This window comes from Capra hircus, chromosome 16, assembly GCF_001704415.2.
Source record: "Capra hircus breed San Clemente chromosome 16, ASM170441v1, whole genome shotgun sequence".
Taxonomy (NCBI): domain Eukaryota; kingdom Metazoa; phylum Chordata; class Mammalia; order Artiodactyla; family Bovidae; genus Capra; species Capra hircus.
The window spans coordinates 58,999,436-59,011,896 of NC_030823.1; the positions used below are offsets into that span (position 1 = coordinate 58,999,436).

Below are 12,461 nucleotides of genomic sequence, written 5' to 3' on the forward strand. Positions count from 1 at the left end.
TTTGGGTAAATAAAATGGCAAGAAGAAAACCAAAGTTTGACTTCAAATCCCTAAATTGAACTGGTTATTAATTGGGCCTGGCAGTCCTGGTTTTTGTTTTGTTTTGATTCTGTTTTTAAGTAATACTCATTTATCCTCATATGCTGGAAACATAACATGACATGTATGTAAATATTGTTTTCCTTCATATAAAATATGCACAGCTTCAATAACCAGGATAAATGTGAATTCTAAATGTGTAAGTTAATGAGGAAAACTAATACTTTTTAAGCTGGTTATTAGTCAGGATTCTCGTAACTGAATTGTCTAGTGTCCCAGTTGCTCCTTCTAATCAGATCTTTAATCAGGGCATGTTGATAGACTTTAAAAGAAATTATTCACTATATGTTTTTTAATGAATCTATAAGGAAACTAGAAGAAAATAAAGATGAATTTTTGTCTTTTTTCAGGATTAGGAAGGATTTTCTAGGTATAAAAACAATAATTTAAAAATCACAAAGAAGGACTTTCCTCGTGGTCCAGTGGTTGACTCTGTGCCATTGCAGGAGGGCATGGGTTTGATCCCTGTTCAGGGAACTAGGATCCCGCATACTGCAGCCAATAAATAAATTTTAAAAACTCAGTAGATTCAACTAAAAAAAAAATTTAACTCGTATGTCAAAAAATGTAAAAATTTAAAAGCAAACTAACCTGAGAGGAAAATACCTGAATCTAATATATAATCTAAGCATTAATAGCCTTAATATACAAGTTTATAAAATCTTAAATATACTCTAAAACACTAGTAGAAAATGGTTTAAGAACACAGTTGGCTGAATAGAAATTACTGATTGCTAATAAATATGGCAGAGGGAGTTCATCTTCACCAGTAATAAAAAAAAATCCAGATAGTTCCCTGGCTGTCCATCGGTTAGGACGCCACTCTTTTGGAAGGCTCAGATTCAGTCCCTGGTTGGGAAGCTAAGATTCCACAAGCCACAGAGTGCGACCAAAAAGAATCCAGTGAAATAATGGGACACTGTTTTCTCCTCCTGAAAGTGACAAAGAGCAGAAAGAAGATAGTACTTTATCGGCAGGAAGAGATTGGCATCCATAGGCTGCTTGTGTCATTGTTAATCGGTTCCATCTTTAAGAACTCTTGCACCATGAATCCAGAATCTTCATGTTCATACCTTTTGAATGAATAGCTGCCTTTTAATGCAAACATCTAAGACATTTCTCGGAAGATATTTCTAAAAAGTGCTCTAGAGAATCAGAAATTCAAAGATACATATAGCAAGATCTTAGCTAGTAGCATTTTCAGTACTGAAAATCTGAAAGCAACCTGAACATCTAATGACAGGGAAAATTAAATGAATGTTCATTCATAATACCATGAATTTTCACTGCCCCTATTAAGACCTAGTGGGAAAGAGTTGGGTAAATCCTGCTTATCACTTAACTGCACATTAAAATCAGTCTTTGCAAGCCCTTATTTGTTTCCTTGTTTTCTTCATCCCTAATCCCTTTCCTGTTTCTCTGTTGATGGACACCAGCAGTGCCTGAAGATCTTTTTCCTGTAACCATACCAATATTTCATATTATCCAACACACTAGTTTTTGTTAATCTGATATATGTGAAGTGGTATCTCATTGTTCCTTTATATTCCCCCAATTATTGGCAGAGATACCTCCTCATCTTTTCACAGCACAGCACCTATTTGTTAACTTGGAGTGAAGTTGTGTTTGTACAGAAATTACTACTTTGGATATTAATTAAGTAAATAATGTTTCAATTTATGACCTGTGCTTTGGGGTCTTGTGTTTAGAAGCCTTTCCCTCCCTCAAAGTCTGAAAGCTATTCTCTGACTAGCCCCCTATCCCTTTTGTTAACTGCCCCAGCCAGGCCAAGTACCACTGAATATGGCTTCCCAACACTAAATGGATGCTCTTCTTTGGTCTGACAGTGGTCAGTGGGGAGAAAAGATACTTCCCACTTTCTTTCTCACCCCGTGCTCCTTACATTTTTCTGCCCTGAGTTGCTATTTCTCCATTACATTAGGATTTAACCCCCTCCTCTGGCCTCAGAAGGTTCTCTCAATTTTTATGTTATTTCGACTGATCTGTGATCTCCTTGCCTTTGCTGCTTTTTTAAGAATGAGTTTAGGATAGAGAGTCAGTTAGCAGCCCTGAACAATGGATTATTTATTGCACAGTCATTTGTAATTGTAGAAACCTTAAGGCAACTTTCATGATGCAATGACGAGTGAAAAGCAGGAGGCAAAATTGCACATAGTATAATTTCAATTATGTATATACACACAAGAGTGAGTATATGTCTGTATATACATGTCTGAAAAATATGGTCGAATGCCAGATTGTCACTAGTTACTTCTGGATTGTGGAATTATGGATGATTTTAATTTTCTTCCATAAATTTTCTGTGTATTCTGAATCCTGCCCCTCCAACTTTTATTCAGGGAGTGTGTATTTTTTTTTTAGGAAGAAAATTCCCTTTTTAAACAAAATGATAGTGCTCAACCATAAGGCTGTACTTTGAGACCATTAGAAGTATCTTAAAATGTATCCATATTTAAGTTGTCCTACGAGTTTATCCTTTTAGGTTAAGTTGTGTAGTTTTCTATCAGTATTCTGTTTTATGCGAAGATTTGAAATCGTGTGTGGGTTTAGGCCCAGTCTTTTTTTTAATGCTTTGTTAAGTTTATTTTAAAATCTTATTATGAAAAATTTCTAACAAACATAGAACATTATAATGAACCCATAGACCCACTCGCTAGGTTTAACAGTTGCTCACATTTTGCCAGATATATCTTCAATAAATTACATCTCGATATTAAATTCATAAATATATGTACCTCTGAAAAATATTTGCCAGCAATCAACAGTATCTTTTGGAGAAGGACATGGCAACCCACTGTAGTGTTCTTGCCTGGAGAATCCCCATGGACAGAGGAGCCTGATGGGCTACAGTCCATGGGGTCGCAAAGAGTCGGACACGACTAAGCGACTAACACACACAACAGTACCTTTACACACCTAACAACATGATTAACTGTGATTTTTAAGATTTCTGTTTAGGGAATTCCCTAGTCAGGAAACTAAGATCCTATAAGCTGCTCAACTTGGCCCCCCCCCAAAAAAAAATCCCTACTGTTTAAAATACATCACCATAGATACACAACAAGCAACAAAGATTTACTATATAGCACGGGGAACTATAGTCAATATCTTGTAATAACCTATAATGGGAAATAATATATATGCGTATTCTGGTTTAGTTGCTACGTAGTGTCCGACTCTTGCAAGCCTGTGGACTGTGTAACCTGCCAGGCTCCTCTGTCCATGGGATTTCCCAGGCAAGAATTCTAGAGTGGGTTGCCATTTCCCTCTCCAAATATATGCATATATGTATAACTAAATCACCTTGCTGTGCATCTGAAACTTTGTAAATCAAATATACTTCAATAAAATACATATATTTTTTTAAAATTTAATAAATAAAAATAAAATATATCCCCAAAGATTTTTCTCTTCTGTTCAACCTTCCAAACCAGGATTCTAGGTTTCCGCCGAGCTCCCTTGGTGGTTGGCAGATTTGTTAATCTGAGGACAGAGATCAAGCCTGTTGCCACGGAGCAGCTCTTGAGCACCTTCCTAACCGTAGGTAAGAAGGTTATAGAGGACATTTAGATAAGGCAATAGTTAATAAATTAAATGGGGCATCATAGAGCAAGCTTGTTCATGACTTTTAGGAATTGAAGAACTCAAGGGAATGCAAAAGCAAATCAGGCAACTTGTTCTCAGGTTACTGGGGGAAATAGATCTAAAGGTAGATGGCAGGAAATTGAAAGTTTTCCCTAATGTGCACTTTGTGTATGAAGTTGGAAGTGAGATCATTTATGCTAGTATGGTTAGGGAATAATTTTATTTCCTTCTGCTTGATCTTAAATCTCAAACCCAAATTTTGCCCTAAATCAATTATTGTCTGTATATCATTGCCTTGATGGTTTCTTTCATGCCCCTGTACTTTCCTGGAAACTGTGTCCTGCTTCCTGAAAATTGAGCAGACCTTACGGCAGCTCTGTAAGAGGGTCCGGGTTGTACCTGGAAGATACCACTGCCTCCTCCTACTCTGCGAAGGTCAGCCTGTAACTCATTGTGTGTGGAACTGACTGCCACCCTTCTGGCCTCTGTTCTCCACTGTCATGCTCTGAGTTGAGGGGTCTGCGTAGAACTCTCGCTCCTGTTCTCCTTGCAGACGCAGTGAGGATAGGAGGAATTCAGAGGTGCTGTGGTCTCCTGTCTGAGCCTCCTCATGATGACATTTTCAGTAACACAGTGCTCTGCATTGATATGGCTGTTGAAATAGACATTGCAAGATGAACTTCACCTTGCTTTGCTACAGTGAATGTATTTACATTTATAATGAGATGAAACTGAATATTTAAAGCACTTTTGACAGATTCATCATTCAGAATTTACACTTACAGGCTACAGCTCTGCTGTTCTTACAAATAACCAGAAGCATACAGTGTCACTGATTTGTTTCGTATATTTTCTAATCACTTTTGCTTGCCCAATTTTATGCTCAGGTAAACATGCATTCCTGATGGATGAGAGGAGGTCAAGAATAGGCCTGCTATCTAGAGACTAATGGAGGTTAACTCTCATATACCGACTGCGCAAGGTGTGGGGAGAGGGGAGAGGCCTGAGAAAGGAGTGCAGAGGAGGTTATTCACACTTCGACTGAGTGTTGAAGAATCTGTGTATGCTGCCCAGGCAGTGGAGAGGGATGGGCATTGGGCAGAATAGCAAGAAGTAAATAGAAACAAGGGCACACACACCTGAAGTACACAGAACCATATGTGTAGGGAAGAGCTTCTGGATACACCCTGCAGCACAGGGCAGTGTCTTAGTGTGGCTGCTGTAACAAGATATCATGGACTGTGTGGCTTAAGGAATAGGGATTTATTGTTTTCACAGTTCGGGATGTTGGAAGTCCAAGACCAGGGTGCCCATAAGGTTGGGGTCTGGTGAGAGCCCTCTTTGTGATTCACAGGTAGCAATCTTCTTTTTGTATCCTTACATGACAGAGATAGAATGAAAGAGAAATAAGCTCTCTCGTGTCTCTTCTTATTGAATATTAAGGGCACTAATCCCATCATGAGGCCCCCTCCCCAAAATTCCAGCTCCCAGTACCACCATACTGGGACTTCATTGTGTGAATTCTAGGATGGACATTAGCTTTCACTTCATAGCAGGCCATTTGAGGGATTCGCTGGAGACAGGTTTTTAAATAATAATGACCTTAGCATGGTATAACTAAATTTGGGGTAGCCTTTGCAGCTTGACAAAGCACTTTCACACAGTTACCTTATTTAATCGTCTTGACAAAGAGTACAATAAATAGGGGAGATTTATCCCCATTTCAGACATGAAAAAGAAGTTTAACAAAATTAAAAGACTTTCTCCAAGCCACGGATCTACTAATTGTTAGCCAGGATTCAGACCCAGATTTTAAGACTCTTAAGATATTTGATCTGCTTATATTTTTATATTCATTCATTTATTCATTGAACAAAATTTGGTTTCAATTCTGTGTGGCAGACTCCAAACCAGTACAAAAATGAACGACACCTTCCTCCGTTCAAGGAGCTTTGTCTAAAAGAGGAGGAGCCAGACATTTACAGAGAGCCTGTGGGACTGTGGAAGGGAAGAGAAGAGGGTCTAGAAGTTAGGGACAGGGTGATAGTTTTAACCAAGTTAATGAGAGAATACCAGTCCTGTAGGACGGTACAGTGGAAAAGAACACTTAGTAAAGTTTTTTGTGCAAGTGATTCCTTTGGCAGCCTAAAGAAGCTTTTCTATCCTTTCTTAAATACATAAAATACACAGATTTATAAGTAAAACCAACAATATTGAAGTATATATTTTTGACTTAAAATTACAAAAAGCAATGTTGTGATAGAGTAACATGTGCTTTGTTATTTTACACATTAAATAACAAGATTTAGAGTGACTTGGAGAAGGCAATGGCACCCCACTCCAGTACTCTTGCCTGGAAAATCCCATGGGCAGAGGAGCCTGGTAGGCTGCAGTCCATGGGGTCGCTAAGAGTCGAGCACGACTGAGCGACTTCACTTTTACTTTTCACTTTTCATGCATTGGAGAAGGAAATGGCAACCCACTCCAGTGTTCTTGCCTGGAGAATCCCAGGGATGGGGGAGCATGGTGGGCTGCCACCTCTGGGGTCACACAGAGTCGAACATGACTGAAGCGACTTAGCAGCAGCAGCAGCAGCAGCAGAGTGACCTAGTAACTACCATGATTTCAGACCATAAATATAATTGATAGTTTGTGGTATCTGCTACAATGCTAATATGATATGAAAATGTTTGATTTCTAGTGGTGAAAAAAAATCACAGGTAATGCTAATACTATGGTTTGCTCCCTACCATCATACTTGAAGGAAATGCTAAGTTTTAGATAGAAATTAATGAAAAGGAAAATGTGATTTTGTTTCCATCCAGTTCACAGGCTCTCTAAGTTAACCTCGTTGCAGGTGGAAGGCAAAGCAGAGACAATGGTGACGAAATGAGAGAGGGACGTTGAAGCTCAGGAAATTGCATAATTCAGCCGAAGTAAAGCCTTTCTCCTCAGGCACTGGGAGGCCACTGAAAGAGTTTGAATATGGAAAAATGAGATTTGAGTTTTAGAAAATTAATCGTAGCCACACTGGTGGATGAGTGGGAAGAGGCAAGATGAGATGAGAGCCTTTGGAGGCTGTTGTAGTAGATTAACATGCAGTGAGTCAGAACTAAAGCAGGGACCAGGTATGGAATGATTTAGGAGATACTCAAGAATTAAGGTCTGGGCTTCCCTGGTGGCTCAGCTGGTAAAGAATCCGCCTGCAATGCAAGAGAGCCTGGGTCAATTCCTGGGTTGGGAATATCCCCTCGAGAAGGGATAGGCTACCGACTCCAATATTCTTGGGCTTCCCTGGTGGCTCAGCTGGTAAAGAATCTGCCTGCAATGCGGGAGACCTGGGTTCTATCCCTGGGTTGGGAAAATCCCCTGAGAAGGGAACGGCTACTCACTCGAGTATTCTTGCCTGGAGAATTCCATGGACAGAGGAGCCTGGCAGGCTACAGTCCATGGGGTTGCAAAGAGTTGGACATGACTGAGCAACTTTCACTTCACTTTAAGAATTAGAATGGAAAGAATTTGGTAAACGTTTGAGCTAAGTGTGACAAGTGAGAGAAGAAAGTGAGAGAAGGAAAAATTTTAAGAATGACTCTAAAATTTGGGGGTTAGATAGCTAGATAATGAAGCTGTTACAGAAAGGAACAGACTTAGGGAGATAGAGTAAAGGAAGATAATGAATGTAATTTAGGGTATTTTGTTTCCTTGAATAAAATAATAAATAGATATACTGGCTTCTGTCCCCAGTTCCTGATACATGGCTCCTAAAACCCTTATTAATTCCTCCCTCAGGACACTAGGAGCATACCTTATTCTATTGAGATGATTCTGGGTGGGTCCTGGATGGAAGCTGTGAACGATCAGGCCATAATTCGAAGCTTGGCGTTTTCAGGACTGTACCCTTGCACTTTCTCCAGAGAGGGTGCGAAGGGCTGGAAATAACTGATCATGGCTGGAGTTAGTAATTGATCATGTCTAGGTAAGGAAGTCTCTATAAAAATCCAGTAGTACAGGGTATGGGGTATTTTACCAGTTGGTGAACCAGAAGATTCTGTGTGTCCTTATGCCAGGCCCCAGACAAGGACAGAAGCTTCTTTGTTCAGGAATTCCCCCTGTGTATCTCTTCATCTGGCTGCTGATTGCTCTCCATTGTAATAAGCCAGTAATCTAGGGAGTAAACTGGTTTCTTGAGACTTAGGAGCTGTCCTAGCAAAACTTTTTTAATTGAGGCATAATTGACATAAAACATTGTTAGTTTCAGATGTACAGCATAATTATTCAGTATTTATATATATTGTGAAATGATTGTCACAATAAGTCTAGTTAACAAACATCACCATATATAGTACAGAATTTTTGTGTGTTTCTTGTGAGGAGAACTGTTGAGATCTGCTCACTTAGCAACTTTCAAATATGCAGTACAGTATTATTTACTATAATCACCATGCTGTATATTACATCCTGATGACTTGCTTATTTTATAACTGGAAGTTTGTACCTTTTGATGTCCTTCACTCACTTCTCCCACCCCCCACTCCCAGCCTCTGGGAACCATCCATCTGTTCTCAACTATCCATGAGCTTGTTTTTTTTGTTTTGTTTTAGATTCTGTAAGTGAGATCATACAGGATTTATCTTTCTCTGACTTATTTCACTTGACTTAATGCCCTCAAGGGCCATCATTGTTGCAAATGGCGAGATTTTATTCTTTTTTATGGCTTAATAATATTCCATTATTCTCACATACACACACATATATATATACCACGTTTCTTTTCTCTATCCATTCATATGTTGATGAGTACTTAGGCTGTTTCCATATCTTGGTGGTGGTGGTGGTGGTATAGTCGCTAAGTCGTGTCCGATTCTTACGACGCCGTGGACTGTGTAGCCCACCAGGCTCCTCTGTCCATGGGATTCTCCAGGCAAGAATACTGGAGTGGGTTCTCATATCCTTCTCCAGGGTTTCCGTATCTTCAGTTCAGTTCAGTGGCTTAGTCGTGTCCGACTCTTTGCGATCCCATGAACTGCAGCACACCAGGCCACGCCGTCCATCACTAACTCCTGGAGTTCACCCAAACTCATGTCCACTGAGTTGGTGATACCATCCAGCCATCTCATCCTCTGTCATCCCCTTCTCCTCCTGCCCCCAATACCTCCCAGCACAGGGTCTTTTCCAGTGAGTCAACTCTTTGCATGAGGTGGCCAAAGTATTGGAGTTTCAGCTTCAGCATTAGTCCTTCCAAAGAACACCCAGGACTGGTCTCCTTTAGGATGGACTGGTTGGATCTCCTTGCAGTCCAAGGGACTCTCAAGAGTCTTCTCCAACACCACAGTTCAAAAGCATTAATTCTTAGGCGCTCAGCTTTCTTCATAGTCCAACTCCCACATCCATACATGACCACAGGAAAAACCATAGCCTTGACTAGACGGACCTTTGTTGGCAAAGTAATGTCTCTGCTTTTTATTACGCTGTCTAGGTTGGTCATAACTTTCCTTCCAAGGAGTAAGCGTCATTTAATTTCATGGCTGCAATCACCATCTGCAGTGATTCTGGAGCCCAAAAAAATAAAGTCTGCCACTGTTTCCACTGTTTCCCCATCTATTTCCCATGAAGTGATGGGACTAGATGCCATGATCTTCGTTTTCTGAATGTTGAGCTTTAAGCCAACTTTTTCCCTCTCTTTCACTTTCATCAAGAGGCTTTTTAGTTCCCCTTCACTTTCTGCCATAAGGGTGGTGTCATCTGCATATCTGAGGTTATTGAGATTTCTCCCGGCAGTCTTGATTCCAGCTTGGGCTTCTTCCAGCCCAGCGTTTCTCATGATGGACTCTGCATATAAGTTAAATAAGCAGGGTGACAATATGCAGCCTTGACGTACTCCTTTTCTTGTTTGGAACCAGTCTGTTGTTCTATATCCAGTTCAAACTGTTGCTTCCTGACCTGCATATAGGTTTCTCAAGAGGCAGGTCAGGTGGTCTGGTATTCCCATCTCTTTCAGAATTTTCCACAGTTTATTGTGATCCACACAGTCAAAGGCTTTGGCATAGTCAATAAAGCAGAAATAGATGTTTTTCTGGAACTCTCTTGCTTTTTCCATGATCCAGCAGATGTTGGCCATTTGATCTCTGGTTCCTCTGCCTTTTCTAAAACCAGCTTGAACATCTGGAAGTTCACGGTTCACGTACTGCTGAAGCCTGGCTTGGAGAATTTTGAGCATTACTTTACTAGCATGTGAGATGAGTGCAATTGTGTGGTAGTTTTAGCATTCTTTGGCATTGCCTTTCTTTGGGATTGGAATGAAAACTGACCTTTTCCAGTCCTGTGGCCACTGCTGAGTTTTCCAAATTTGCTGGCATATTGAGTGCAGCACTTTCACAGCATCATCTTTCAGGATTTGAAATAGCTCAGCTGGAATTCCATCACGTCCACTAGCTTTGTTCGTAGTGATGCTTTCTAAGGCCCACTTGACTTCACATTCCAGGATGTCTGGCTCTAGGTGAGTGATCATTATCTAGGTGAGTGTGATTATCTTGGTTCTGAAGATCTTTTTTGTACAATTCTTCTGTGTATTCTTGCCACCTCTTCTTAATATCGTCTGCTTCTGTTAGGTCCATACCATTTCTGTCCTTTATCGAGCCCATCTTTGCATGAAATGTTCCCTTGGTATCTCTAATTTTCTTGAAGAGATCTCTGGTCTTTCCCATTCTGTTGTTTGCCTCCATTTCTTTGCATTGATCGCTGAGGAAGGCTCTCTTATCTCTTCTTGCTATTCTTTGGAACTCTGTATTCATATGCTTATATCTTTCCTTTTCTCCTTTGGTTTTTGCTTCTGTTCTTTTCACAGCTATTTGTAAGGCCTCCTCAGACAGCCATTTGGCTTTTTTGCATTTCTTTTCCATGGGGATGGTCTTGATCCCTGTCTCCTGTACAGTGTCGTGAACCTCATTCCATAATTCATCAGGCACTCTGTCTATCAGGTTTAGTCCCTTAAATCTATTTCTCACTTCCACTGTATAATCATAAGGGATTTGATTTAGGTTATACCTGAATGGTCTAGTGGTTTTCCCTACTGTCTTCAATTTAAGTCTGAATTTGGCAATAAGGAGTTCATGATCTGAGCCACAGTCAGCTCCTGGTCTTGTTTTTGTTGACTGTATAGAGCTTCTCCATCTTTGGCTGCAGAGAATATAATCAGTCTGATTTTGGTGTTGACCATCTGGTGATGTCCATGTGTAGAGTCTTCTCTTGTGTTGTTGGAAGAGGGTGTTTGCTATGACCAGTGCATTTTCTTGGCAAAACTCTATTAGTCTTTGCCCTGCTTCATTCCTCATTCCAAGGCCAAATGTGCCTGTTACTCCAGGTGTTTCTTGACTTCCTGCTTTTGCATTCCAGTCCCCTATAATGAAAAGGACATCTTTTGGGGGTGTTAGTTCTAAAAGGTCTTGTAGGTCTTCATAGAACCATTCAACTTCAGCTTCTTCAGCATTACTGGTTGGGGCATAGACTTGGATAACTGTGATATTGAATGGTTTGCCTTGGAAATGAACAGAGACCATTCTGTCATTTTTGAGATTGCATCCAAGTACTGCATTTCAGACTCTTTTGTTGACCGTGATGGCTACTCCATTTCCTCTGAGGGATTCCTGCCCGCAGTAGTAGATATAATGGTCATCTGAGTTAAATTCACCCATTCCAATCCATTTTAGTTTGCTGATTCCTAGAATGTCGATGTTCACTCTTGCCATCTCCTGTTTGACCACTTCCAGTTTGCCTTGATTCATGGACCTGACATTCCAGGTGCCTATGCAGTATTGCTGTTTACAGCATCAGACCTTGCTTCTATCACCAGTCACATCCACAACTGGGTATTGTTTTTGCTTTGGCTCCATCCCTTCATTCTTTCTGGAGTTATTTCTCCACTGATCTCCAGTAGCGTGTTGGGCACCTACTGACCTGGGGAGTTCCTTTTTCAGTATCCTATTATTTTGCCTTTTCATACTGTTCATGGGGTTGTCACGGAGAAGGTGATGGCACCCCATTCCAGTTCTCTTGCCTGGAAAATCCCATGGACAGAGGAGCCTGGTAGGCTGCGATCCTTGGGGTCGCGAAGAGTTGAACACGGCTGAGTGACTTCCCTTTCACTTTTCACTTTCATGCATTGGAGAAGGAAATGGCAACCCACTCCAGTGTTCTTGCCTGGAGAATCCCAGGGACGGGGAAGCCTGGTGGGCTGCTGTCTATGGGGTCACACAGAGTCGGACACGACTGAGGTTACTTAGCAGCATGGGGTTCTCAAGGCAAGAATACTGAAGTAGCTTGCCATTCCCTTCTCCAGTGGACCACATACTGTCAGACCTCTCCACCATGACCCACCCGTCTTGGGTTGCCCCGCGGGCATGGCTTAGTTTCATTGAGTTAGACAAGGCTGTGGTCCTAGTGTGATTAGATTGACTAGTTTTCTGTGATTATGGTTTCAGTGTGTCTGTCCTCTGATGCCCTCTTGCAACATCTACTGTCTTACTTGGGTTTCTTTTACCTTGGATGAGGGGTATCTTCTCACCGCCACCCCTCCTGACCTTGAATGTGGAATAGCTCCTCTAGGCCCTCCTGCACCCATGCAGCCACCGCTCCTTGGAGGAAGCTTAGAGAAATCAAATTATCAGGCATAATGTCTTACAGTCTAATGACTGTTTATAGTCTCTATTTTGAACCTGCAAGCCTGACCTTAGATCACACTCTTACTCCTGACTTAGATC

At 41.0% G+C, this 12,461-nt stretch overlaps 1 protein-coding gene across 5 annotated transcripts in view; it reads left to right on the forward strand.

Annotated features, from left to right (window-relative positions):
* The window catches only part of FAM20B (FAM20B, glycosaminoglycan xylosylkinase), a 44,599-nt gene that overhangs the window by 19,362 nt on the left and 12,776 nt on the right, over window positions 1-12,461 (forward strand). For all 5 annotated transcript variants that reach the window (XM_018060651.1, XM_018060650.1, XM_005690922.3 and 2 more), the window contains one exon: window positions 3,555-3,664. In XM_018060651.1, coding sequence (XP_017916140.1) covers window positions 3,555-3,664 — 110 coding nt within the window. The remainder of the gene's footprint in view (window positions 1-3,554; window positions 3,665-12,461) is intronic.